The sequence below is a fragment of the Taeniopygia guttata genome, chromosome 14 (genome assembly GCF_048771995.1).
Source record: "Taeniopygia guttata chromosome 14, bTaeGut7.mat, whole genome shotgun sequence".
NCBI classification, from domain to species: Eukaryota; Metazoa; Chordata; class Aves; order Passeriformes; family Estrildidae; genus Taeniopygia; species Taeniopygia guttata.
Window position 1 is genome coordinate 14,151,896 of NC_133039.1, and position 27,153 is coordinate 14,179,048.

Sequence of the window (27,153 nt, forward strand, 5' to 3'; positions counted from 1 at the left end):
CCCCGGTGTGACCCCCCCCACCCTCCCTCCCTCCCCGAGCCGCCCCGGTACGAGGTGGGGGCTCCGGTGGGTGCCGCCCCCCGCCCCGCCACGTCCCCGGTGGGGGGGAGAGGGACGGGCGGAGGGGACACGGACACGCGGGGGAGGGGGGTCGGCTCTGCCGCAGCGTCGGGGTGACCTTGTGCGGGGGGGTGGCGGGTTCCCCCCCCCGGGGCGGGGCTCGGTGCCCCCCGGTGCCCCCCGCGGGGGCGGGGAGGGGCCGCCCCCGCCCCCGCCCAGCGCCGCCCGCAGCCGGGGCCGGGCCGCTCGGTGCGGGGCGGCCATAAATCACGGCGGGCAGAGCCCCCGCCCCGCCGCCGCCCCCGGGACCGGGCAGGGGGGGCCCAGCCCCGCCGCCGCCACCCCCGCCCCCAGCCCCTGCGGATGTGGCGGAGCGGCCCGGCCGCCCCGCACCGGCCCCGGCACCGGCCCCGGGGGGCCCCGCTCCGCCGAGCCCCGCACCCCGCCCCGCTTCCCGCCCGGCGCTGAGCCCCCGCCGCAGGTACGGTCGCGCTCCGGGCACCGCGGAGGGGAGGAGGACGATGAGGAGGATGCTGCCACCGCCGGGGGGAGGGGGGACCCTCCGGGGAGCCCCTTCCTCGCCTCCCTCGGTGGTGCGGGGGGTCCCTTGGCACCTGCAGCCCCCCTGCCCATGGAGCGGGTCCGGGGGGGACGCGGCCCCGCCGCACCCCCGAGGGAAATGAGAAGAGGGGGCTTCCCCGCTGCCCGGTGGGAGCCGGGGGTGGCCGTCACCCGCCGTCCCCCCGCACCCGGGCGGGTGTCCTGACCTTGGCCGTGGGGCGGGGGCTGCGGCGGGGACGTGCTGGGTGGCTCTGCCCGGTTGCGGCCACCTCCGGGGACACATCAGTGTCCCCATGGCGCGAGAGGGGAGGAAGGGTGGCATTGGGGGTGGGGGGTGCGGGGCGTCCCCATCCCGGTCTCACGGCGGCGGTGCCACCGCCCGGCAGCCGCCCGTCACCCCGGTCCCCTCCGCGGGGGCCTCCCGATCCCCATCATGAGAAGTGACAGTCCCCACCATGTGGGGTGACAATCCCACGGCCTCGTGGGGCTGAGGCGTGGGGTGGCCAAGCCCAGGCTGTGCCATTGCGGGGTGTTTTGGGGACTAGGACGGTGTGACCCTCTCCCTGAGGTGCCAGCAGCGGGGACCACAAATTGTCCCCTAGGCAGTGCTGCAGGCGCTCGTTCCCTGCCCAGCATGGAGAAACCCTGCAGCCAGTGGACACCTCCCCTTCCCCATGCCTTTGTCACCCCGCTGTCACCGCCTCCCCCAGCCAGGGTCCCCACGTGCCCCTTCCCCACGGTGCTGCCGCACCCAGGGTGCTGATCCACTGGGTGCTGGGGACCACCCTGCTGCTGTCCCCGCCTGCTCCAGCTGTGTCCCCAGGCAGGGGTGGCAGGGGCCCTGATGCTGGCGGCACCGCTGTGGGGCTGCTCCCGGGGTAGCAGGGGGCTGCTGTCAGCCCTCTCTGCCAGGAGAAGGGGGAACCATGGCATCGACCGCAGCCATGTCCGCTCCTGGGGACACCTTTGGCAGCCCGGCTGGCACGGGGTGATGGGTGCTGGAGGGTCACATTGACAAGATGGAGCTACCGGCAGGATGTGACCCCCCTCCCAAACCCGTCAGGCACCGGTGGGCTCCTGTGAGGAGCGGCTGTGGCAGCACCATCTGCAGCGATGGCGGGTCCCACGGGCGCCCGTGTCCTGCCAGCAGCCGTGGGGACAATGACCCGCATCCTGCCAACCCACCCACGCTGCCCTGGCACAGGGGGGCTCCGGGGACTGCCCCCCGTCGCGGCGGTGCCAGCCTGCCGCTGCCAATTGCCACGGCGGCGGAGAGCGAGCCCTGCCTGCAGCGCTGGCACCGCTCCCACTCCCCGAGCCCCGGGGTCACCATCCCCTGGCCATGGCACTGACATCCCGCACCGCCGCCATCCCCGAGCCCACCGCGCCTCGGGAGCCTCTGCCCGCGGTCCCTCCGTGCTATTCCTGGCGGGTTTGGGGCTGGAGGGGGGGATACGCGACACCCCGGCAATGCCAGCAGCCCGGAGACCTGGCACCCCGCCGGCAGCACCGGGGTCACCCCGGGTCCCCCAGCCGTGCCGGCGGCCAGGCAGTGTGGGGGGCCCGGGGGACCCCAGCCTGGCCGGTGGGGATGGGAGGGCTCCCCCGCGCCCCGGCTCCATCCCACCCGGACTGGGAAGCCCCTGGGCCCAGCCCCGCGACGGACTGGTTTGAACTGGTGTGGCGGGGGGGAAGCTGGGCTGGGGCTGGGCTGGCAGCGCCTGGCGCGGGCAGGAGAGGCCATGGGGGGAGAGCGGGCAGGGGCAGGCAGGAGCGGGCAGGGGCCTCGCTCGGGGGCCGCAGGTGCTGGGGCGTCCGGCCAAGCCACCGCAGGGCTTGTCCCCGTCCCCATCCCGGCGGGGCCCCCGCGGCGCCCCGTTTCCCGAGGCCGCGTGGTTTGGCAGCCTCCTGCCCGCGGCCGCGCTGGGAGCCCTGGCGTCAGAGCTGGAGGCCCCTTTCCCACCCGGCCCGCCCGGGGATGGCTGCGGTCCCCACCCAGCACCGCCCGCACCGGGACCCCCCAACCTCCCAGCCCTGAGGACGCGACCGTCGTGCTGGGACCAGCAGTGACGCCTCGCCTGGCCCCACTGCGGGACCACCGTCGCCGGAGGGTTGCCAGCCCCCCCACCCCCGTCCTGTTTCCCGGACTGGGGGTCCCGCTGTGCCACCCCAGCTGTGGGGTCCTGCCCCTGTGTCTGTCTGTCCCCGAGCTGTGCCACCAGGCTGTGGGGCACTTGGGGGTTGCTGGAGCCTGAGGACCGTGGTGGGACTCAGGGTGGGGACACCCCATGGGCACACCCCGCAGTGGGGTGCAGGGTGAGGCCCCCCCAGAGGGGAATGGCCCCACTGTTGGCAGGCCGGGAAAACTCAGCGGCGTCCCTGTCCCGGGAGATGGGACGCTGAGATGGGGCAGCCTCCACAGCGGCGGGAGGAGGTGGATGCTCAGGCGAGGACCCCCCTTACCGAAGAGGAGGGACCCGCCTATGGGGCTGACCCCACGGCCGCGGGAGGCTCAGGGTGATGCCGTGGGGCGGCTCCTCCCGCGCTGGGAGCCGGGCACAGGAACCCCCCTTGGGGCCGGCCCCTCGGCCAGCACAGGGGTGCAGGCGGGGGGTCCCCCGCCCCACCGCCCGGGCCCCATGCCCCCCGCGGCTCCTCCGCATTCCTCAGCGTCTGAGCCGGGCTGGACCCCCGCCAGCGCGGGGGGCCCCTCCGGCGGGGCAGGGCGGGGGACGGGCCCCCCGGGGCGGGGTGGGGATGGAGGGGCCCCCCCGCTGCCACGTGTGCTGGGTGCCCCCCGACACGGCCCCTCGGCCGCCCCCACCCTGCCCTGGGCGATGCGGGTGGCCGCGGGGGCACAGCCGGGGGACGGCACCGGCCCTGGCTCCGGCTCGGGCGCTCACTGCTGCACCGAGCTGCCCGTTCTCAGCTGCCCGCCAGATGTGCGGCGGCCGAGCCAGCGGGGTGGCATTGTGTCCTGTGCCGTGCCATGCCGTTCTGTGCCACGCCGTGCGGCCGGCAGCCCCCGCTCGGCCCCGGCAGCGGCGGCGTTGGCCGGCGGGGAAGGGGCCCCGGCGGGGGAGGAAGCTCCGCCGCCTCCGGGGCTGGGGCCAGCGGGCTCGGCCGCCCGGGTCACCGCCGGGCTGGTGGCCGCCACCGCCCTCCTCTGCCGCTGGGAAAGGCCTCGCTGGGGCAGGCCCGCGGGGACTGACGGATGGATGGATGAACGGATCGGGGGGGTGGAATGGGGACACCACAGCTCCAGCTCCGCGGGTGCCCAGGGGATTTGGCAATCCCCGGCAAGGTTTGGTCGCGAGCCAAGGGGCTGTGCCGGCGACACGGAGAGGACACACTGGGGACACCGAAGGGCCGGGGTGGGTGGGTGGGGAGGGGGGGGGGCACGGTGCCATGCCCTGCCCTTTGCCCGCTGCGGGAGGGGGCCGCGGCAGGGTGGCCGGAAGGGACGGCACGGTCTCCGTGCCAGCACCGTGTCCTCCGGCCCGGAGCAGAGCGGGCATTGCCATGGGGCCGGGCTGGGGCGATGCTCCGGGTGGCACTGGTGCCTCCCGGCCGTGCAGTGACCCCTGGATGTCCCCCGCAGAGCCCACCCCGGCACCATGCATTCCCTGGAGGAGCCCTTGGACCTCAAGCTGAGCATCTCCAAGCTGCGAGCCGCCCGCGAGAAGCGGGGCCCCTCCGGCCCCCGAGCCCGCGCTCCCCAGCGCCCGGACACCCCGCCGGCCGGGGATGGCCGAGGGGGCAGCCGGGGGGGTCGCCGGGCCGTGCCAGCCCCGCCGTCCCCGGGGCTCCTGAGACACTCCAGGCTGGTGGAGCCGCGGGATGGGCGCTTCCCGGCCGCCGTGCCGGTGGTGGACCTCAGCCTCTCGCCCCGCTCCGGGGGGGAGTCTCCAGCTGGCAGTGCCTCGCTGTCCCCTGAGCGCCAGGGCAGCGGGGACCTGCCCGGCCCCCTCACCCCACACGTAAGTACAGCCGTACCCCCTCCCCGAGGTGTCCCCAGCTGTGGGGACTGTGCCCGGACGGTGCTCCCGACCTCGGCAGCGTGCCCGGTGCTGCCGGTGTACACACAGCCCGGGTCAATGTCCTGCCCGGCCCCCCCGGCCCCTGACCCCAGAGGTATCCCCGGGGTGGCTCCTGGGCGGTCTCTTTGGGGTGTTCCTGGGGGTCTCTGTGGGGTTTTGGGGTCCCTGGGAGAGGTGGCAGATCTAGGGGTTTTCTGGGGAGCGGATCAGTGGGGGCATCTCAGGGGAGAGATCTCTGGAGGGGGGGGGTCTCTGCAAGGTTCTTGGGTTCCTGGGGGGCTGGATAGAATCCCTTGAAGGGCTTCGGGGGTGTCTCTGGGGGTCTCCATCCAGCTTGGCCCTGTACCCCACTGCTCCTCCATCTGGACTCTGCTCCAGGATTTCCAGTCCCTGCGCTACATCGATGGCCTCCCCAGCTCCTTCCAGTTCTTCCTGCCGCTGGGGGCCGGGGGGGCCCTGCACCTGCCCCCCGCCGCCTTCCTGCCCCCCAGCAAGGAGAAACGGCTCCCCCCCGAGCTGCCCCTGCCCAAGCAGCTCGTCTGCCGCTGGTCCAAGGTCAGCAGGGAGGGCTGGGGGCCACGGGGGGGCTATGGTGGGGGTGTGTGGGAGCTTTGAGGGGGTGTAGGTGGTGGATGAGGGGCTGGGAGACCACATGGGCATTGCAGGGATGGGGGGCACGCAGGGGAATTGTGGGGCTGGGGAGAGGACATGGGGCTGGAAGGCCATGGCAGAGCTCTTTGGGGCTGGGAGGCCAAGCAGGGACAGTAGGGCTGGAAAGGGGCTGGTGGGGAGTGGGTGCTGTGCAGACATGCTGGGGGGTGATACAGGACTGGGGTCATGCAAAGGGCCATTTCCATTGCCCCAAATGCTGGTGCTGCTGCACACAGGGTGCAGGTGAGAGCTGGCATGGGGGGCAGGTGCTGGCCATGGTGGGGGGACTGGCCCCCCTGGTGCCCACCCTGCTGGGCTCCCTCACCCCCAGCCTCCTGCCCACAGTGCAACCAGTTCTTTGACCTCCTGCAAGACCTGGTGGACCACGTCAACGACTTCCACGTCAAACCCGAGAAGGACGCGGGGTACTGCTGCCACTGGGAGGGCTGTGCCCGCCATGGCAGGGGCTTCAATGCCAGGTGGGCATGGGGGGCTCCAGGGGATCTCTGGGGGGGCTGCTGTGGGGAGGCAGGAACCCAGCACTAGGGATATGCAGGGGAAGCTTCCATTTGTCCCTCTCATGCAGCTGCGAGGTCCTGGAGGGGCTGGGTGACTGTGCTGGCCTGGATGTCCCTGTTCTCCCTCCCCATAGCGGAGGCATGGGGACAAGGACTTGTGCTGGAAGTCTGGTCTGCCTCCCTCCCTAACATTCCCTCCCTGATGCTTCCACAGGCAGATGGTGATAGGACAAGGGTGAAGAGTTTTAAGCGAAAAGAGGAGAGATTTAGATGGGATATTGGGAGGAAATTGTTCCCTGTGAGGGTGAGCAGGCCGTGGTACAGGGTGCCCAGAGAAGCTGTGGCCGCCCCTGGATCCCTGGAAGTGTCCAAGGCCAGGCTGGACAGGGCCTGGGACGGTGGAAGGTGTCCCTGCCCAAACAGGGGGTTTGAATTATACGAGCTTTAACCCATTCCTGACTCTGTGATTGCCCCAATCCCGGCAGGTACAAGATGCTGATCCACATCCGGACGCACACCAACGAGAAGCCGCATCGCTGCCCCACCTGCAACAAGAGCTTCTCCCGCCTGGAGAACCTGAAAATCCACAACCGCTCGCACACAGGTCAGCGCAGCCCCCGCGCTGCGCTCACTGGGGCAGCGGGGGGCTCGGGGGGACACGGGGGACACGGCAGGGCTGGTGCCCCCCGGCAGACCCGGTGCTGTCCCGCAGGTGAGAAGCCCTACATCTGCCCCTACGAAGGCTGCAACAAGCGTTACTCCAACTCCAGCGACCGCTTCAAGCACACCCGCACGCACTACGTGGAGAAGCCCTACTCCTGCAAGATGCCGGGCTGCCACAAGCGCTACACCGACCCCAGCTCCCTCCGCAAGCACATCAAAGCCCACGGCCATTTTGTGTCCCCCGAGCACCCGGAGATGCTCAAGGTCCATCCGCCTCCCAAAACGTCCCTGGGCTCGGCGGAGGTGCCCTACGTTAACGGGGCGCAGCTCGTCATCCCCAACCCCGCCGCTCTCTTCGCTCCGCCGGGGCTGCCGGCGCTGCCCATCCCTTTGGCACCGGCGCCGCTCGACCTCAGCGCTCTGGGCTGCGGGGCTGCGGGGGCACTGCCCGCCCTGCCCGGCCCCGTCCTGCCCCTCAACGGCGGCCCCCTGAACTTGGCCAAGAGCCCGCTGCTGCCCTCGCCCTTCGCGGCGGGGCTGGGGCTGCCCGTCATGTCGCTGCTGGCCGGCGGGGCCAAGGCCGAGGGGGAGAAGGGCAGCGGGGCTGAGGGGCGGCCGCCCAAGGCGGGCAAGGGGCTGGAGAGCCGGAAGGAGAGGGGCGAAAGGACGGAGCCGGGGCGGCCGCGGGTGCCCCCCGAGAGCCTGGCACTGCTGCCGGGGGCCGTGCTCGACCTCTCGGCCGGTGTCAGCTCGGGGGCGAGCCCCGAGGCGCTGCCCCCCGGCTGGGTGCTCATCCCCCCCGGCTCCCTGCTGCTCAAACCCGCCGCCGTCAACTGAGGGGCCCGACGATGCCCGGGGTCAGCCGCCGGCCCCGTGGGCAGATCCCGCTCCCTGGGGACGGGGGGCAATGACCCCTCCTCCCCCTGCAGCCCCGGCGGGGCCTCGCTCGTGCTTTTACCCGTCACGAAAGAAGAACGGACTCTTCTGAGAAAAGCAATAATCCCTCGGCGGCCGGGGCCGGCTGCGACCCCGCGCTGGGGGCAGGTGGGGCACAGGGGGGCGGTCCCCCTGCCCCCTCTCCCCCACCCCGGCCCTAGGCAGCCGGATACGCCGCTATTTATTTCTCGACCAGCCCCCTGCTCCGACAGGGACCCGCTCGGGCTCTCCTGCTTCCGCTGACTCGGCGTCTCCCTGCCCGAGCCCTCGGTGCTGCTGCGGGGGGCTGCAGCCCCCGGGCTCCTGCCGCACGGACAGCGGGGTGACAGCCGGGGGACCACCCGCTCCGCAGCCCCGAGCCGTGCCCGGCCGTGCCGTGCCACCCACCCCAGCTGGCTGGGCACTCGCCGGCCCGGTGCCCGCCCGCCTCCTCCCGCTCCCTCCGCACGGCCGCCCCGGCCCACCCGTGACAAGGCACACGGCCGCGTGTGCTGCTCGCCGGGGCTCGGCCCCTCTTCTAGCTACGTTCATACCTAACCACGCACCGCGAGCACATGCGGGCAGCGGCTGCCGGGCTCCCGCTCCTCGGGATGCGGCGCTGGGATGCTCCCGGGCGAGCCCCCGGCCGTGGGGCAGCGTGGGTGCAGCTCGGAGCCCTCCCACGCGGGTCACTCCGAGCCCGGGGGTCTCCTCATTGCCGCCCCCCGTGCTGAAGGAGCCCCGCCAGCCCCGCAGGGAGCCGGTCTCCCTGCCCTCACCGGCGGCCGCCCGGCGCTGCCCTGGCCCAGCATGGCTGCGGGCCCTCGACCAGGCCGCCCCGGCCGGTGAAACGTCTCCTCGCTCCTCATCGGTTTGTTGTTGCACATTCCAGGACATCAGTATTTTAACGGTCTCGAAGTGCCTTTCTATCGTAGTTTCTGGGTTGTTTTTATTTTCCTCCTGTTGGGCTCCATCGCTGTTAGCGTAGCGTGTAAGGACTGCACAAGTACGAGATAAGCTAACGACTGTAACACTATATTCGTCCAGGGGAGAGGAAGTTTATTAAGAAAACAATAAAGTGAAGTTGAAGTAAGTTCCTGTTTCAGTCCGTGGCCGTGGTGCCAACGGCGCTGGGGACAGAGGGGTGCAGGGGGGGACGGGTGTGACCTTGGGGCACGGCTGGCCCTGCCTGACCCCCAGCCGTGTCCCCACGCTCCTGCTCAGGTGGCCTTGGCACCAGTGAAAGCCTGCCAGGATCTGCGGGGTGAGCTGCAGGTGGGGACAGCCACAGCGTGTCCCCTCACAGCCCCTCACCCCGCGCCAGCAGCCATCCACACCGGGAGAAGGTAACAGCACAGCACTCCCAGGGTATGGAGCCAAAGGTAGCCAAGCACTCCATCCAAGAGCATCCAACCTCCCCACCAAAAATAGCTCCTGCAGCCTCCCCCAGCGCCATTTGAGCCCTGGCAGCCTCAGTGCCCTGGGGACACCCCTTCTTCCCCAGCTGCTTCCTCCTCCTCATCTTCCTCCCCCAGGCAGCCCCTCGCAGGGGCCGATCCCTGCTGGGATCGCTGGGCAGGCAGGTCCCCGCTCCCTCCCCGGGTGTGGAGCAGCCAGGCAGTGCTGGAGGAGACGGTGTTTATTGGCTACCTATAAGTTAAGGGTGAGGGGCAGGGGGGGCACGGGGAGCAGGAGTCACGTCTCGGCTTTCCGCCCCTTCTCCTTGTCGCCCTTGGCCTGGATGCGCAGCTCCTCGTCCAGCCGCTCCTTGGCTCTCACCACCTGTGGGACACGGGGTGACACACGGGGTGGGTGACACATGGGCATGGGGTGCCCCCTCCCCTCCCTGCCTCATCCCTGGGTATATCCAGGCTCTGCCTGTCCCAAAACCCAGGCAGGGGAAGGAAGGTGCAGCCCTGCTCCTCCCGGCGCTCACCTTGGACTGCAGGTAGAAGGAGCCTCCCACTGATTTGTCGTTCACCTTGAACAAGTGGTCGTAGTTCTGCCGAGAGAAGCTCTGGGTCAGAGGCACCCCCAGCCTTGCCATTCCCACTCCCAAACCCTGTGAGCCTCCCACTCCCCAGAGAATTGCTGGAGAGTGATCCTGGGGACACGGCTGCCTCCGCCTGACACCCCTCGGGAGCCCTCGTGTTCCCAGCAGGGCAGTTCCAGAGATCCCACGTCCCTTCCCTGAGCAGCCCCGCTGGGCAGATGCAGAGGCCGAGTCTGGAGGGCTCCTCCAGCTGGGGCAGGAATCCTCAAGCTGTGCTTAACTGAGCCCAAGACAGCACGGAGGACCAGCTGCCACCCCCATGGAGAGGCCAGGCCCTGCCAGCACCATCCCTGCCTGGCTCCAAGGAAGCCTCTACCTTCTGGATCTCCTCAGGGTTGAGGCTGGAGACGTTGAGGATCTGCTGAGCTTCCTGGAGGCTGATGCCGATGATCCTGGAGGCAGCAGCGGACTGGGGCCTCTCGGCACGTCCCCGTGCATTGGCTGCGGCCTGGCTCGCTGGGGACAGCAGGGCCTGAGTCCCCTGCCAGCCCGCCCTCAGGCAGCACAGCCCGCGCACCTCCAGGTGCTCAGACCCCGCTGTCCCCTCTGTCCCCATCCAGCCACCCCGGGGCCATCTGGATGCCGTCCCAGTGCCAGGGAGGTGGCAGGGAGCAGGCAGGCACCGTTTGTTACAAGCAAGGCAGGGCTGGGGCTGCCACATCCCAGGGATTATCCCACTCTGCCCTCTGGGGTGCCTGGCAGCAGTGCCAGGATGAAGCCCGGTGACAACCTGGCAGTGTCCCCTGCAGGGGATGGGGAGCGCTGGGGTGCCCAGGGAAGGGTGGGGATGTGGAGCAGTGCCCAGCAGGGCAGCGTGGGCACACGGAGCAGCACCCCAGCTCCTACCTGCAAACTCCTGGCGCAGCGCCCGCATGAAGGCCCGTCCCACCACCTGGGCCCCCACCAGAATGATCTGTGCCAGGTACTTGGCCTGCGGGGACACCCTGCTGTCACAGCCACCACGGCTCCTGTGCCCTGTCACCTCCCCTTGGGCCCTGCACAGCCCCATGGGCTCTGTCACCTCTCCCATCCCCCGGGGCTCTGCTCTGCCCCCGTCTGACTCCTGTCATGGCCGGACCTTGCCCCGTCCCCCCTTCTCTGTCCCTGTGCCCCCACCCAGGCCCTGCGATACCTTTCCCAGACTCTGTCCCCTCCCCAGGCCCTGTCCCCTGTCCCCGTCTCTGTCCCCCGTGCCCATGCCCTGTGACCCCCTCCTCTGTCCCTGCTCCGCTTTCACGGGCCCTGTCCTCCTTCCTCTGTCCCTGTCCCCCTCCCCATGACTTCTTTCCCCTTCCCTGTGACCCGTCCCTGTCCCTGTCCCCCGCCCGGTCCCGGTGTCCCCGTCCCCTCTCACCATGTCCCCGCCGCCGCTTCCGCCCGGCGGTCACGTGCCGGGGGAGGGGCACGGCGGGCACCGAGACGGCGGCGGCGCGGGCGGAGCGGCCCCTCCGCGGCCACAGCGCCCTCTGGCGGTGTCCCCGCGCGGGAGGTCCGCCGGCGGGTGGGGCGCGGCTACCGCGGCCCCGGTGTCCCCCGTGTGCCCCCAACCCCGGAACCTGCGCTGTGCCGGTGTTCCCCCGCTCCCCGTGTGCCCCCATCCCCGGAACCTGCGCTATCCCGGTGCCGGTGTCCCCCCGCTCCCCGTGTGCCCCGCTCCCCGTGTGCCCCCATCCCCGGAACCTGCGCTATCCCGGTGCCGGTGTCCCCCCGCTCCCCGTGTGCCCCCATCCCCGGAACCCGCGCTATCCCGGTGCCGGTGTCCCCCCGCTCCCCGTGTGCCCCCATCCCCGGAACCCGCGCTGTGCCGGTGCCGGTGTCCCCCCGCTCCCCGTGTGCCCCGGTCCCTGTGCCCCTATCCCCGGAACCTGCGCTATCCCGGTGCCGGTGTCCCCCCACTCCCCGTGTGCCCCGGTCCCCGTGTGCCCCCATCCCCGGAACCTGCGCTATCCCGGTGGCGGTGTCCCCCCACTCCCCGTGTGCCCCGGTCCCCGTGTGCCCCCATCCCCGAACCAGCGCTATCCCGGTGCCGGTGTCCCCCCGCTCCCCGTGTGCCCCGGTCCCTGTACCCCCATCCACGGAACCAGCGCTATCCCGGTGCCGGTGTCCCCCCACTCCCCGTGTGCCCCGGTCCCTGTGCCCCACATCGCCAGAAGCTCTGTTATCCCGGTGCCGGTGTCCCCCCGCTCCCCGTGTGCCCCACTCCCCGTCTGCCCCCATCCCCGGAACCTGCGCTATCCCGGTGCCGGTGTCCCCCCGCTCCCCGTGTTCCCCCCTGCCGCGGTCCCTGGGTCTCCCGGATCGCTGTGTTATCGCCGATTTCCGTGTCCCCCGGTGTCGGTCTCCACGTCCGGGCCGGTCCTTTTACACCCCTGCCCCGCTCCTCCTGTCCCGCTCGGTTACCGTGTCCCCCCACTGTCGATCCTGTGTCACCCCGATGCCCGTATCCCCCTGGAGCCTGTCCCTGTGTCGCCCCCGGTCCACATGCCCCCTTGTTCCCTGTGTCTCCCCCATTCCCGGTCCCCGTGTCCCCCCGGTGTCCCGGGATCACGGCAGGACACGGTGCTGGTGCAGCGGCTTTAATAGCGGGTCCTGCCCGCGGCGGGCCCTGCGCCTCCTCCATCTCCTCCTCCTCCTCCTCCTCCTCCTGCTGCTGCTGCTCGTGGTCGCCCCGGCCGGGTGGGGGTCCCGGCTGCCCCGGGGGTGCGGGTCCAGCCCCGGGCCGGGTGGGGGTCCCGGCTGCCCCGGGGGTGCGGGTCCAGCCCCGGGCCGGGTGGGGGTCCCGGCTGCCCCGGGGGTGCGGGTCCAGCCCCGGGCCGGGTGGGGGTCCCGGCTGCCCCGGGGGTGCGGGTCCAGCCTAGTCCTGCGGGAGGCCGGGGGTGAGCAGCGCGGCGGGGCCGGTGCGACCCGGCCGGGGGTCGCGGGTCCCCCTCCCGCACTCACCCACTCGTCCTCGTCCACGCCCTCGAAGGAGTCCTGGGGCAGAGGGTCGTCCCTGTTGCCCAGCCGGGCCACCATGGCACTGAGGAGCTGTGGGGAGAGGCCGGGCAGAGCCGTGGGGCACAGGGCATTGCCCCCGGCCCCAGTGCAGGGTGCTCAGCCCAGAACCCACCTCCTCCTTCTTCTGCTCGTCGCTCTTCTCCTCCAGGTACACGGACGCAGGGACGAACTTCCGAGCGGGAGCCTCCTTGGGGGCCTCACTCACTGTGACAGTGGTGTCACCACGGGGCAGGAGGGCTCTACCCCATTGACTAAAGCCCCCCCAGCCACCCCTGAGGGTGGGGGGTCCTCACCCAGCCCCTGCACCCACCTGGCACCATGTCTGCGGGGCGCAGGCTGGCGCGGCGCTGCTGCCCATCCTGCCCGTCCAGCCAGGCACCGGCAGCCAGGGCCGGCTCCCACCAAACCCGGGTCGGGGGGTAGAGATCGTCCTGGAAATACTCCTTCTGCAGGGCAAGGGTGCTCAGGGGGTGCCCTGCCTCCATCCCCTCCCCAAACACAGCCAGCCCCCCTCGTCTCCTACCTTGACGCGTGGCACGTGGAAAGCCACGGGCTCCAGGCTGCTCTGCCCCAGGCGCAGCGCCCGGGCAAACTCCACCTCCCGCACCTCGCACACCGTTTTGGGCAGGAAGACGAAGCCCTGGTGGGGTGGGGGTGTGAGTGGGGCCTGGCAGCACAGGTCCCAGGGACAGGCAGCATATCCCCCCTTTACCTTGTGGGGCTCGTTGGAGGTAAAGCTGTTGCACTCGAGGAAATAGGGGGGCTCGGGGGTCACTTCATAGAGGAAGACTCTGGTGTCACCCTAGGGATGGAGCGAGATGATGGCTGTCAGGGGACATGGAGGGTTCCTCCACACTGTGGGATGCTGTAGGCAGGAAGACCCACGGTTTTTTGGAGGGCAAGCCCTCACCTTGCCGGTGAGGAAGACAACGCTGGTATCCTCATCGTAAAAGGGCAGGAGGGTGGAAGGGGCCACGTCCAGACCAAGGACAGACAAGGGTCCTTCAGGCAGGGCCTGTGCCCGGTACAGGAGGATCCTCCTCTCGCTGCGGCTGTGGGGAGGTGACAGTGAGAGCAAGCAGTGTCCCTGGGGACCCCTGCCCTGGTATGTGACCCCCTCTTTACCTGTCAAAGCCGGACACCAGGAGGAAGTCACCGCCACAAACCCAAACCAGGCGTGCTCCGCGTCCCCCCTCGGGACCTGGGCCCTCCTGCATGGGGTGAAGGTCACCCTGCCTGCTCCCAGAGAGCTGGGGGTGCAGTCATGTGCCCACAGGGAGGGTTTCCTGCCCTCATCCCCAGCTCTCTGTGCTGGGATTGTACCTGTTGAGGCTGAGAGCTGCGCCGTGGCTCGTAGAGCCGTATCCGTCCGTCTTTGCTCACTGTTGCCAGCTGCTTCCCATCCGGGCTCCAAGCCATGCTGAAAATCTGGAGAGACAGACGTTGTGCAAATGTCCCAGAGTTGCCTCTCAGTGTCCCTGGATTTGTCGTCCCTTACCTGATCCGTGTGTCCCCGCAGGCACAGGACTTCCCGCCCGGCGCTGAGCTCCCAGATCCGCACGGTCATGTCGTAGGAGGAGGAGACCAGGAGATCGGATGCCATGGGGTGGAAGCGGATGGAGTAAATCTTTTCCGTGTGACCTGGTGAGGTTCAGCAGTGCGTGGTTGTCCCCAGCTGTGGGTGCCACCAGGCTGCTTTGTCCCCATTGTGGGGTGCTCAACAGGCCCCTCACCTCGGAGAATAGCTTCAGGCTCCTGCAGGGTCTCCCGCAGCCCTCCCTCAGGGATCCGCCACAGCCGGATCCTGGCGTCCTCACCCGCTGTGCACCAGAGGGGACGGGCAGTTGTTAATGGGGTGATCTGAGTCCCTGGAGCTGGGGGACTCTCTGGGCACGCCCCAGCAGGGCTGGCACGCACGTACCGACAGCGAGGCGCCGCGGGTCGAAGGGGTCCCAGGTGAGGTCGGCCACCGCTGCGCCGTTCTGGATGGTGGGCATGGCTGCATCGGGGAGGCGGCCGGGCTTGGAGAGCTGTGGGCGAGATCGGGGGTCACCAGCACGGCACAGCCGGCACCATGCCAGCCTCCACACCTCCCTGGGGTACCTCGAGGACGGTGATCTGGCCGCCGGCGGAGAGCAGGGGCAGGGCGACGCGCTGCTGGTTGGCGCAGAAGCCGTCGCACTCGCCCGGCGTGGTGAGGCTGAGCCCGCGCAGGTTGGTGAGGTGCTGGTCCCGGTGCAGCGCCCGGCCCTGCGCGTGCCGGAAGCGGGAGCTGGGCCCTGCGGCGGGCCAGGGCTGGGTGAGCACCCTGAGACCCTCAGTGGGGCACCCCGAGCCCACCCCGCTGCCTGCTCACCCAAAAGGCTCTGCAGGGACTTCTGGCTGGGGCTGCTGGCAAAGCCACTGGAGGGGCCGGTGCTGGCTGAGAGCGAGGTGGCTGTGCTGCCTGGCGAGGCCAGTGAGGATGGTGAGGAGTAGCCACTGGCTTCCTAGGGGAGAGAAACCCAGGCAGGGGGTGCTGGCACCCTCGCCTTGTCTTGTGGGATGAAGGCAGCAGGGACCCCACCCCTTCAGCGTTCAGTGCACTTTTCCAGCACCCCATGCTCACACTCTGGTCTGCGTCGGTGTGGCCACTGTCGGTGTCGGTGTGGCCAGTGTCGGTGTCGGTGTGGCCGGCGTTGGTGAGGCCGGTGCCAGCAATGATGGGGGATGTGAAGGTCTCCGTGGGTCTCCGTGCAGGGTGCAGGCTGACCCTCCCCACCTGCACCGAGCACAGCGGTGAGCATGGGGCAGTGGCAATGCCACCAGCAAGGACACACCCCCCGGGTGACACTGACCTGCTGGCTGTCCCCTGCCCACCAGCCTTGGGCATCGGTGGCTGGCAGCATCCCTGTGCAGTCAGGGAACAGATCCTCGTGGAACTCCTGGACAGACTGGGGGAGAGGGGGTGGGGTGAGACAGATGTTCTCAAAATCCCACAGCCTCTGTCCTGCTGCAGCTGGGGCACCCCTGGGCACCCCTAGACACTTCCACACCCAGACCCCACTACCCAGCACCCAAATTTCCACTGTTTGAAGTGCCCAGCACCCACTGCACAACAGCACCCAGCAGGTGGCACCCAGCTGTCAGCATCCACTCTCCAGCACCCCAATCCTGCACGCAGCGCCCAGCTCCCCAAATCCAGCACCCAGACTCTGCAAGCCACCACCACCATCAATGTTTGACCTCCACTCCTGCTCTCTCCAGACTGGGGACTGGGGTCTCATGGCAGCCAGGTCCTTTTTGTCACCCAGTGCTGGTGAGGTGCCACCCATGAGATGACAGCAGGCACCGATGCCCGCAGGGCCCCCTTACCTTGCGTGGCACCAGGTAGCTGACGGGGACGAGGGCAGTGTCAGTGAGCTGCAGGACACGGAGCACCTCGCAGGCCATGACATCCAGGGCCAGGCGTGGCACAGCCGCCAGGCCCCGCGTGCTGCCCTCTGTCCGGCACTGGGTCACTGCAGGACAGGCAGGGTGGCCGTGGGGTGGGTGGCCAGGCAGTTGTGAGCCCCTCGGGGGGGATACGGGTGGGATGGGACCTGCTTACCCTGGGTGAGTGCTGGCTGCGTGGGGGCCACCTCAAAGCAGTACAGGAGGTTTTCTCCCTGGAAAAGAGGCGGTAGGGACAGGGAATGAGTAGGGCTGTAGGAAGCACCCCACTGCACACACATGCAACCTCCTGTACTCCACTGGTGCACCCACATGTACCAAGCTGCACCTCACGACACCCCCCTGCATCCTCCTGCACCCCCCAGCCATGGGACCTCACCTTCCCTGCCAGCACCAGCAGTCCCGTGTCGGCGTCGTACAGCGGGATGGTCACCCTGCAAGGGAAGGGGGTGCTGAGCCAGGGGCCCCCATGGGCACAGCACCCCCATGGATGTGGGGCTGGATGTTGTTCCCCCACTGGCCCACACCCCAAACCCCGTCCTGGGGCAGCGTGGGGCGGGATAAGGCCATGCTGCGATGGGAGGGCAGGTGCTGGGCTGGTGCCCAGGTGACACCCCTCACTGTCCCAGCCCGGGCTGACAGGTTGACAGCAGGATGTCACTGCCACCTGCTTCCAGCCCTGGCTGCACAGTGCCCAGCCGTGGGGCACCCGCGGGGCAGGCCCGGGGCCGGCCGGGCCAGCTCGGCCAGTTCGGGGCGGGCGCGTGGCGCACCCCGGCTCACCCCTGGCTCACCCCCGCCTGCCCCGGCACCGGCGGAACCGGCCAGCCCCGGGAGCACCCTTGGCCCGGCGGTGGCTGCAGCGTGTCCCTGTCCCTGTCCTGCACCCTGTCGCGCAGGGTGGCAGGAGGGGACCACAGGGAACACTCGGTGAGAGGAGCACAGAGACACTCAGTGCCTTCCCCCGGCAGGGCTGGAGGAGGGAGCGCCGCAGGCACAGACCAAAGGGACAATCTATTACTTTCGGTTGACGTTTCTGTGGCTGTGCCAAGGGGAGGGAGCTGCTCCATGCCATGAAGGATATCTGCGGGTGGTATGGCATGGTCCTTTCCCGGAACTGTTGGCACAACCTAGGCAAACACTGCCAGGATGTCCGGGGCAGGCACCGGGGTCCCCTGCCAGCAGCACAGGTCCGGGACAAGGGCACCCTGAGTGCCTGGCTGTCCCAGCCCAACCCATGCCATCCTCACCATGCCAAACACGGAGCATTGCTCTGCTGTCACAGGGGCATGCAAGGGCCACCCACTTTCCCCCCGTCCCCTGGCACACGGTGGCAGAAGCTCTGTGGACGCCAGAGGCATGGGGGGACTGGGACCCCAGGGCACTGGGGCTCATCTGTGCCAGAGTCGCTGGTTACCCTGGGCACACTGGATGTGGGAGCTCCTGGGGGTGCCAAGGACACCCAACCCAGCCTTTTTTGTTACCAGGGTTGCCAGGGGTCCCATGGGTGCTGGGGATACAAGGGAGACACTTATACCTGGATCTAGCCCTACACCTGTGTGTACACACACCAGGGGTGCTGGGGTCCCAGGGACCCTGGCTCCAGGGATGCTGAAGGTCCTGGGGGGCCCTGGAGGGTTTGGAAGGTCTGAGAGCTTCCAAAGGTCCTGTGGGTCCTTGTGACTCTGAGGTCCTGGGGTCACGGGGTCTGGAGGTCCCTGTGGAGGTGTCTGGGATCCTTACGACTCCCAGGTCCCAGAGGTCCTGGAGGTGCTGGGGGCCACTGTGACTCAGAGGTCCTGGGTGCCCCGATGGTCCCTGTGACTCTGAGGTCCCAGATGTCCTGGGTATCTCAGGGTTCCCTGTGAATCAGAGATCCTGGATATCCCGAGGGTCCCCGTGACTCCAAGGTCCCAGAGGTCCTGGGGGTCCAGAGGGTCCCAGGGACATTGTGCCTCCAGGGTCCTGATGTGTCCCTGTGACCCCAGGGTCCCAGGTCCTGGATGTCCCGGGGGTCCCCGTGACTCCAGGGTCCTGGAGGTCCTGGATGTCCCAAGGGTCCCTGTGACCCCAGGGTCCCTGAGGTCCTGGATGTCCCGGGAGTCCCTGTGACCCCAGGGTCCCTGAGGTCCTGGATGTCCTGGGGGTCCTGAATGTCCCGGGAGTCCCTGTGACTCCAGGGTTCTGGAGGTCCTGGATGTCCTGGGGGTCCTGGATGTCCCGGGGGTCCCCATGACTCCAGGGTCCCCGTGACTCCAGGGTCCCGGGGGTCTCCGTGACTCCAGGGTCCCTGTGACTCCAGGGTCCCTGTGACCCCAGGGTCCCGGGGGTCTCCGTGACTCCAGGGTCTCGGGGGTCCCGGGGGTCCTGGATGTCCCGGGGGTCTCCGTGACTCCGGGGTCCCGGGGGTCTCCGTGACTCCAGGGTCCCTGTGACTCCAGGGTCCCGGGGGTCTCAGTGACTCCAGGGTCTCCAGGGTCCCGGGGGTCCTGGATGTCCCGGGGGTCTCCGTGACTCCAGGGTCCCTGTGACTCCGGGGTCTCGGGGGTCTCCGTGACTCCAGGGTCTCCGGGGTCTTGGGGGTCTCGGGGGTCCCTGTGACTCCAGGGTTCCGGGGGTCTCCGTGACTCCAGGGTCTCCGTGACTCCAGGGTCCCGGGGGTCCCGGGGGTCTCCGTGACTCCAGGGTCTCCGTGACTCCGGGGTCCCGGGGGTCCTGGATGTCCCGGGGGTCTCGGGGGTCCCGGGGGTCCCCGCGGCGCCGCCCCCGTCAGGCCCCAGGTGAGGGGGGCGGAGCCTCCGTGGCCGCCGTGCCCCGCCCCGCCCCCTGCGTGCTCCCAGCCAATGGGCGCCCGGCGGGAGGGCAGGCCCCGCCCCCGCGGTTTAAATGCCGCCCCCCGCGCGCGGCGCCGCCAGTGAGGGGAGCGCTCGCCCGGCCGGCGCTGCGCTGCCGCCATGGACTGACCGCCCGCCCCGCACGGCCCCGCACCGCCCCGCACCGCCCGCCACGGTGAGTCCCGCGGCCGCCACACCGTCCATACTCCACACGGCCACCGGGGCTCTGTGGGGCGGCAGCCCACGGGCGGGAGGGGGTCTGCCGGGCATTCGCGGGCTCATGGGGCGGGGGGGCCCTGGTGGGCCCAGGCAGGGCCGTGGGACACCCGGTGTGGCCTGGACACCCGGAGTGACAGAGTGTCACCGGGCCTCGGCTGAGGGTCGGCATGGCCTGCTCCCTGCGAGGCCTCAGCTGAGCCAGGGGCACCCGGCTGGCCCCTGCCTCGGCTGATGTAGGGCCTCGGCTGGGCTGGGGTGGTGCCACTGCGGTGGGCTGGGACAGGGGTTCACAGAAGGCTCTCACTTCCCTGTCCCTGCCGCATGTTTTGCCTTGGGATGCGCTGGGGTCTGGCCCTGGAATCCTGGTCTGGTGCTGCATCCATCACGGGCAAGGAGAGGGATGTATTTGTGGCTGACATGGAGCATGGCTCCATCCAGCATGGCCAGGTGGCAGTGAAGCGCTCTGCCAGCAGAAGGGCTCCAGACCCACACGGGACCAGCGTAGTCTTGGGCCCATCCCATGCTTGCTCTGTCCTGGCAGATGTGATGGCTGGGCTCTCCTGTTGGGGTCAGGCAGAGGTGGGAGCTGCTGGCAGCAGTGTCCACCACCACCCCCTTCAGTGGAGGGCTTGGCTGGGGTGGGGTTTGGCTGCCCTTGTTCTGCTTGTCTTCAGGGGCTGCTGTCGAGGGTCACTGACCTGCTCTGGGGCCAAGCGGGTCCCCATGCGGTGGCGACAAGGGTTTCCCTGTGGCTGGCACAGAGGGATGGGTGCCAGCAGGGCCACCGGCCAGCAGGGCACCGGGAGACAGGGATACCCCACCGCTTCTGCTGCTGCCAGCTCCCCGCACACTTCATTGTCACCTGGCGTGAGTTCTGAGGCTGCTGGTGCCTGTCACCCTCTTTGGGTGTGACTTTGGGCCACCGTGGGGTAAATGTCCCTTTCCACGCCTGGCTTCCTCCCAGGCTGGCAACAGCCAGAGGAGCCAACACATGCCAGCAGAGATGCTCCAGTTCTGAGACTCTTCCCAGCCAAATCCCCCCAGTAATGTCCCCCCATACATCTACCCACACCCACAGGTCTGATCCAGCTGGGGCTGGGGCGGCCGGACTGCCCTGGCCCAGCTGTGCCTCTGCCCACACGGCGCTGGGCAGTGCCGCCACCAGGGATGACACTAATGATTGTTTTGCCCCGGCCTGGCCGGGTGGCCCTGTCGCAAGCGCTGCCTGCCCGGCTGGCTCTGCCGGAGGGACGCGCACGAGGAAGCGCTCGGGGACAGCCGCGGCCGCCCCAGTCACTCCGGAGGAATCCGCCCGGGCCACGCGTGGCACCATCCTCCCACCCTCCGCCGGCGTTCCGGCTCCTCCCGAGGCGCTTTGGCTGCCGGCAGAGCAGCTCTGCTGGTTTTTCTCCTTGCCGGCACCTGAGATGGGGAGCGCGGCCGGGTCAAAGGGGCAGGAGCGGGGATGGAGGGGCTGCTAGTGCTCCGGGGAATGCAATAAGCAGGCCTGCATTCCTGCGGGGCTGCTGCGGAAACTTTAATTAAATAGGGAGGGGAGCGGGAGGAGGTGGGAGCTGCGGCGGCGCAGGGTGGGTTGAAGGGGAGGAGGATTAAGGGCTTAATTCTGCACATCCCCCCGGCTGGCTCGGGGGAGGGGGCACGTGCTGACATCGGTTTGTTTGGAGGGGTGTAAGGCAGGGGAGGAGCATCTGCATCCCCCCTGGCAGAGGCACTGTGTCCCTCCCTGTCACCGCACACCCCCCGTCCTTCCTGCTCTGGTGCCACCGGCCAAGGTGGCAGCCCACGGGCCAGCAACAAGGCTGGCTTTGTTTGTGTGCACTTGCCGGTGCGGGAAGGAACATCCCGGCTGTGCTTGCTTCCCTGGGCTTCCCAAGCAGAGGGGAAAGGCAGGGACTGCAGCTCCTCCAGCCTGTCCTGCACAGGTGTCACCCTGCAGTGCGGGGACAGCATCGGCCTCGTCCTTAAAAACAGGAGGTGGGTGCAAAGCCGGGCATCCCCTGCCGAGTGCCAGCCCGGGGGACTGCAGGGGGGGAAGGGGGTGACTCCCACCCCAGCAGGCTGGCAGGGGAAGGCTGAGCCGGGACCGGGGGAATCTGAGCCCAGATTCTCCCCGCAGCCGGAAAATATGAATAATTCGGCAAATATCTGCGGTGCAGGCGCAGGGGAGCTCAGCCAAGGCAGCAGCAGGCTGCTGGCAGGGCGGCCCCAACACCTCCAGCAGAAACGGGGCCCCCTCTCCGCCCTTGGGGACCCTGCCAGGACCTGGGGAAGCTGTTCCCGTGCCCCCCGGTTCTGGGGGTGTCCTGGGCTGGGGGGACTCCTCTCTGCCTTGAAGCACCGGGGAGGTGGGGCGCGGGCGGGATGCTGGCGTGTGCCGGCGGAGCGGGCGATGCCCAGGGGCCGTGCCAGCCTGCCCGGCGCTCGTGGCCGGGCTGGCCGAACCTGCCCGGAGCGCGGAGCCTGGCAGACGGGGAGGAAATGCCAGCGTAATTAAAGGGACGAGAGAGACTTGGAGTCAGCAGCTGGTTGCAGCACGGGACACGTCAGCGAAACCCGACCCTGGCATTGCAAAACCAGCCCCGGCCCCGCCAGCATCCCGCAGTCCTGGCCCCGCTCGGGCGCTGCCCACCCGGGCGGGCTGGCACGGCCGTGGCACGGCTGGCATGCCAGCACCCTGCACCCAGGGCTCTCCCACCAGCCACCTCGAGGGGTGCTGGGTCTGCCCCCAGCCCCAAACAGCACTTCACAGCGTCTCCATGTTGTGTTTTTAACTCTGCTGGCAGCCTGACTGTGATGTGGGGTGCAGGGGCACCCGACACTGGGGGCTGAGCTGGGCTTGCTGGGGAGGGGATGCGGTGATGGTGACCCCTGGGTGACAGTGACCTCTTGGATGGGGCACAGCTCCTCCCCAGTGTCAGGGGCTGACGGCACAGGTCACGTCAGGGCAGGGCCGGCCAGGCCAAGTGACTCAGGCGGTTGTGGTGACCCTGCCCAGCCGTGGGCTCACCCCACCCTGGGGGGGGCGGCTCGGGAAGAGGCAAGGACAGAGCTGGCCGCAGTGTTAACCCTGTCCAACACCCCGGCAGGGGGATGAGAGGACACAGCACGGGTCCAGGCCCTGGATGTGTTGTCCCTGCGCTGCTGAGGGGCCGGGGCAGGCGGCACGTGCTGTGTGTGACCTGCAGCCCCCCACACACAGCGGGGCCCCTTGTGAGCCGCAGGGGGGGCGTTTGCCTGCAGCTCCCACAGCTCTCAGCAGGGAGGAGGTGGCAAAAGAAGGGGCTGGGGAAGGGTTTGCCTCTTTCTTGTCCAGGGATCCTTCTCTGCCACCTCCCCCTGACCCTGAGATGGGGTGGCAGGAGATTGTGAGTCTCTGGCCCAGCCTAGTGTCATTAAAAGGGCTGAAAGATGGGGCAAAGAGAGGAGCCCTTTGGGACATTAACAGCAGCTGTGACGTCTGCCAAGGGCATCCATGGGGAGGTGGGGTTGGGGTGGTTACAGCCTTGGTCACCCCAGAACCTCCTCCCTCCATCCTTACTGACCCAGTCCTCAAGGGACAGGGGCACAGCCCACAGTGCTGAGAACAGTAAGGTGATCTGTGAGGACAGGGGCTGAGTGGGGGTGAATATGAGCCCCTGGGCTCTGTGGGGACACAAATGGCTCCTCCAGCCCCACACTCTGTACCCCTGTCCCCAAGAGGGGTTGCTGTTGCCGGTGATCTGGGCAGGAACAGCCCCCGAGGGTGCAGCTGCTGCGACTGCAGCACAAGCAAAGGGTTAAGCTGAGCTCTACTCAGGGGAGGCCGGCCAGGCTCCCACCCCTTCCCGGTGCTCTGATTCGCATCCCCTGTGTTTGATTTGCACCCTGCTGAGCAGCTGGGGAGGTTGGGGCCCTTGTCAGTACTGGGAATGTCTTGGTGCTCCACCGAAAACAGCCCCAATACCAGTGGGACATGGGACGTGTCTCATGGTAGAGTCCAGGGTGTGCAAAGGTACCACATCCCCAGATCCGGGGGGTCTGGGGAGAGAGAGCGTGGAGCTGGGATGGGCAGCCCCTGTGCTGGTGGGTAGCCCTGGAGGCAGAGTGGGGTTCAGAGGTGCCCCACAGCCCTGTTAGCTCTGGGTACCCCACAGCAGGGCCCATCCCCTAACCCTGACTGCGCTTGTCTCTCCGCAGAGCTGACACCATGAACCAGCTGATCCTTTGCACACTGCTCCTCTTGGCCAGTGGGGAGCTGGCCAGGGCATGTCCTGCAGGCTGCCAGTGCCATGATCCCAAGACCATCCTGTGTGCAGCCAGGCGGGGCCAGACAGTGCCCCAGGGGCTGCCCCCAAGCACCCTGTCCCTCTACGTCTTTGAGAATGGCATCACAACGCTTACTGAGGACAGCTTTGCAGGGCTGCCTGCCCTCCAGCTCCTGGACCTCTCACAAAACAAGATCACCAGCATCCAGAGAAACATCTTCCAGCCCCTGACGGAGCTCGTCAACTTGGACTTGTCCTCTAACCAGCTGCAGGAGATCACCAACGAGACCTTCCATGGGCTGCGGCTGCTGGAACGGCTCTACCTGCAGAGGAACAGCATCCAGCACATCCATGCTGCTGCCTTTGACACGCTGGAGAATCTGCTGGAGCTAAAGCTGCAGAACAACCAGCTCAGGGCTGTGCCCCCACTCGACCTGCCCAACCTCCTGCTGCTGGACATCAGCAGGAACAAGATCCCTGCCATTGCACCAGGGGCTTTCCATGCTGTCAGCATCGAGTCCCTGAAGATCGCAGGGCTGGGCCTGACGAGCTTAAATGAGGAGCTCTTCCAGGTCCAGAACAACCTCCACGAGCTGGACATCTCTGACAACCTGCTGGAGCGCGTGCCGGCCGTGCTGCGGCGCCTGGGCAGCCTCACCCGGCTCAGCCTGGCCGGCAACGCCCGCATCTCCCAGCTGCCAGCTGAGGACTTCCAGAGCCTCCACAACCTCCAGGAGCTGGACATCAGCAACCTCAACATCAACACCATCCCTCGGGATTTCTCCGGCTTCTTCCCCAGGCTGCGGGCCGTGACGGCTGCCGGCAACCCCTTCAACTGTATCTGCCAGATGAGCTGGCTGGTGCAGTGGGTCAACACCAGTGGTGTGGTCCTGCGACGCCCGGAGGAGACGCGCTGCCACTTCCCCCCAAAAAACTCTGGCAAGCTCCTCCACCACCTGCAATACACCGACTTTGGCTGCCCCACCACCACCCCCACGCCCACCACGCCCCGCACAACCACGCTGCCACCGCCTGCGCCGCTGCCCAGCACCCACCGCCCACCGCCACCCCCCAGCACCGCTGCACCCACCCTGAGGCCCAGAGAGCCCCAGGGCAGCTCCACCTTGGTGCCCTTCAGCGGCACCCCGGCCCCCACCAGCCCCCCAGCGCCCATCTGTCCCCCCCGCACGTGTCTGAACGGTGGCACCTGCCACCTGGGTGCCCAGAACCTCCTGGAGTGCCTGTGCCCCGCGGGCTTCACTGGCGCGTACTGCGAGGTGGAGGCGAGGGGAACGACGGCAGCCCCGGGCACACCGGCCCTGCCACCCGCACAGCGGGTCAGCATCGCCCAGGTGGGCAGCACCTCCCTCAAAGTGGACCTGCACAACTACATCCAGTCCAAGGCGCAGCTGAAGGGCATCCGCCTGAGCTACCGGAACCTGTCGGGGCCGGACAAGCGGCCGGTGATGCTGCGCTTGCCGGCCTCGCTCTCCGAGTACACGGTGCGGGCGCTGAAACCCAACTGCACCTACCGCATCTGCATCGGGGCGCTGGGGGAGCTCCCCAAGGAGGAGCACTGCGCCGAGGCACACACCCTGCCCCTCAGCCTGCAGCAGCACTCCCCTGTCACACAGAGCCAGGACCCCAACCTCGCCCTGATCCTCGTCCCTGCGCTGGCTGCCATGCTGCTGCTGCTGGTGGTGGTCACCGCCGCCATGTACTACTGCCGGCACCGCCGCGCCAAGGCGCAAGCCGGCGCTGGGGTGGACACCGGCCCACTGGAGCTGGAAGGGGTGAAAGCCTGCCTGGAAAATGGGGATTTGAGCAGCCACGGCTGCAAGGTGCCAGAGGCAGCGATGCTTTCTGGTGGCTCTGAGTGCGAGGTGCCGCTCATGCAGTCGCACTACCCCAGCAACAACAACACCCCAGGGCTCAAACCCTCCTACTTTTGAACCCACAGGGCTTCCAGAGCCTTGGACACAGGAGGGCTGAGCTCCAGCGGCACACCTGGCCATGTCCCTCTGGGATACGGATTGCCAAGGAGCTGACTGAACTGAGGCAGTAACCCCCCATCCCACAACGTGCAATTTCCGAGACGCTGCCACACTTTGGGAGGAGACACAAATTTTACTGCTCTGTGCCTTGATTTCTGTGACTCTACCTAGAACGTGGGTAGCGGAAGAGAAGGGGGGGTTAATTTGGGGGTTGGGGGGCTTTTTCTAGCTCCTGCTAAAGAGAAAGCTGCTGTGACTGGGCTGAGGGAAGCCCACGTGCTGGTAACAAGGGTCCTTCAGCAGAGCACGGCCCATGACTCGACTCCCTGGAAGCTTGATGTGAGCAATACGGCCCGGCCGAGGTGCTGGGACCCTCGGGACACCCCGGGCCAAAGGAAGAGCCGAGCAGGCAAACCGGGAATTGAAGCTTTAAGAACTCAGAGAGAATATTTATACATCGTTATTTCCCATTTCTTCTGGGAAAACTTTTTTTAGTACAGGTTTGTGTACATCTCTTTTGTAAGGCAGATCAGAAGGGTGTCTTTTTGTAAAAAAAAAAAAAAAAAAAACCCAAAATAATTAAAATAACAACAACAAAAAGTTCTGTGCAGCCCTGAGCACCTCGGCAGGCACTGCCCATCGCAGGCAGGGGTGTGGGCAGCGCCCGCGTCCCCTGCAGAGGAGCGGGAAGGTCAGCCCTGTCCTCCCGTTGTTGTTGGCGAGCACCGGGGTGAGTCAGGCCAAGGGAGGGGGGAGTTTTCCCGACTCTGTGCGTTTTTACCCCTAGGGCGCTGCCCCCCACCTCGGGCGCTGGGGAGGTGTTCCCAAAACAGAGGCCACGGGGTTCAAATCAGCCCCTGCCCTGTGCATCATCCAGCCTTACTTCATCCCTCCCCGCCTGCCAGATGGCTGCGGGGCCAGCTGCGGGACAAACAGCCCAGCCCAACCTCCTGACGTCACCCACGGCGGCACCGGGACCCCCAAATCGCCCGTGACAAGTGTCAGCCTGTGTGGCCCCCCGGGCCGGGGGCCGCAGCCAGAGCCCCGCTGCCCGGCCCCAGAACAGCCGCTTTTGTGCGCTGGCCCTGGCGGGGTGGGCTGGGAGCCGGCGCTCGGCAGGTTCCCTCTGCCAAGTGGTTTCTGCTCCAACCCTCTGGTTTTAATCGTTTTCCAATCCTTTATCTTTCGGGCTGGAATTTTCCAGGTTGGGGCCCTGCCCGCCGAGGTATGTTTGATTTGGAGAGAATGAACGCGGCGCGGGGCCGAAGCCGAGGGTCACCGCCGTGCCGCTCCGCCGCAGGCCTCGGCCCTGACCCCCGGCCCCTCGGTGCCGCTCGCCCGGGGCAGGGAGCGGCTCTGGATGCAATTAGGGGCGCGGGGCGTCGCGGGGCCGTCTGGCGCAGCCCCCTGGCTCCCAGGTGGGCTTCCGGCAGGACTGGCTCCCATTAGGGCCGGCGCAGCGGCAGCAGGGGCCCCTCGCCGGCGCGGGCGGCTCGCTGCGATGGCCACGCTCGCCCGCTCAAAGGGCCCATTGTGGTCCTCTCCCCACAGATTTTTCAAATTAACATCCCAAATTCCTCCCAAAATTGCTGCTGAGTAAATATTTTCACTGCGAGCTTTGTATATTTTCCAGCCTCGCGAGGAGGAGAGAAGAAAAGTCCCTGGCGGAGCCACGGCCTCGCGCCGGGTGCCCCCGGCCGGCCGCCACCACAGCCCCCCGAGCCCTGGCGTGTCCCCACGTTGGCACCGGCATCAGGACCCTCCAGCCCCTCCAGCCCCTCACTTCCCTGCTCCTTTGCCTCCATGATATGCCCTTCCCCTAACAAAGTCGATTTCCCCACTTGCAAGTAGCTGAAGGTTTGCAGGGGACCCCCCATGCCAAGTGTGTGCTGGGGACCCCTTGGCACCTCAGCTGATCCCATTGCTCTGGAGGGGCTTCCAGCAGCTCCGG

At 68.3% G+C, this 27,153-nt stretch overlaps 3 protein-coding genes across 3 annotated transcripts in view; 2 read left to right on the forward strand and 1 right to left on the reverse strand.

Annotated features, from left to right (window-relative positions):
* The first annotated feature begins 280 nt into the window (after positions 1–280).
* Positions 281–8,501, forward strand: GLIS2 (GLIS family zinc finger 2). Its single transcript, XM_030284582.4, has 6 exons — positions 281–541; positions 4,223–4,601; positions 5,040–5,216; positions 5,658–5,791; positions 6,316–6,434; positions 6,543–8,501. The coding sequence occupies exons 2-6, from the start codon at positions 4,239–4,241 to the stop codon at positions 7,328–7,330; spliced, it is 1,581 nt and encodes a 526-aa protein (XP_030140442.4). The 5' UTR covers positions 281–541; positions 4,223–4,238; the 3' UTR covers positions 7,331–8,501.
* Positions 8,447–27,153, reverse strand: part of LOC100219950 (coronin-7) — a 38,542-nt gene continuing 19,835 nt past the window's right edge. Inside the window, 23 exon segments of the mRNA XM_072935932.1 lie at positions 8,447–9,190; positions 9,345–9,410; positions 9,778–9,917; positions 10,308–10,392; positions 12,402–12,488; positions 12,571–12,662; positions 12,769–12,904; positions 12,982–13,098; positions 13,171–13,260; positions 13,369–13,510; positions 13,584–13,669; positions 13,782–13,886; positions 13,957–14,099; positions 14,192–14,278; positions 14,380–14,488; positions 14,562–14,737; positions 14,815–14,947; positions 15,090–15,161; positions 15,163–15,219; positions 15,296–15,391; positions 15,813–15,958; positions 16,048–16,105; positions 16,270–16,324. Coding sequence (XP_072792033.1) covers positions 9,104–9,190; positions 9,345–9,410; positions 9,778–9,917; positions 10,308–10,392; positions 12,402–12,488; positions 12,571–12,662; positions 12,769–12,904; positions 12,982–13,098; positions 13,171–13,260; positions 13,369–13,510; positions 13,584–13,669; positions 13,782–13,886; positions 13,957–14,099; positions 14,192–14,278; positions 14,380–14,488; positions 14,562–14,737; positions 14,815–14,947; positions 15,090–15,161; positions 15,163–15,219; positions 15,296–15,391; positions 15,813–15,958; positions 16,048–16,105; positions 16,270–16,324 — 2,365 coding nt within the window. The 3' untranslated portion in view covers positions 8,447–9,103.
* Positions 18,810–25,802, forward strand: VASN (vasorin). The gene is made up of 2 exons (XM_030284584.4): positions 18,810–18,899; positions 23,141–25,802. The coding sequence occupies exon 2, from the start codon at positions 23,151–23,153 to the stop codon at positions 25,158–25,160; it is 2,010 nt and encodes a 669-aa protein (XP_030140444.4). The 5' UTR covers positions 18,810–18,899; positions 23,141–23,150; the 3' UTR covers positions 25,161–25,802.

Coding starts and splice junctions, on each gene's coding strand:
- GLIS2 (XM_030284582.4), top strand. CDS start 4,239: ATGCATTCCCTGGAGGAGCCCTTGGACCTCAAGCTGAGCATCTCCAAG. Junction 5,217..5,657: donor TCGTCTGCCGCTGGTCCAAG/GTCAGCAGGGAG, acceptor TCCTGCCCACAG/TGCAACCAGTTCTTTGACCT. Junction 5,792..6,315: donor GGCAGGGGCTTCAATGCCAG/GTGGGCATGGGG, acceptor CAATCCCGGCAG/GTACAAGATGCTGATCCACA.
- VASN (XM_030284584.4), top strand. CDS start 23,151: ATGAACCAGCTGATCCTTTGCACACTGCTCCTCTTGGCCAGTGGGGAG.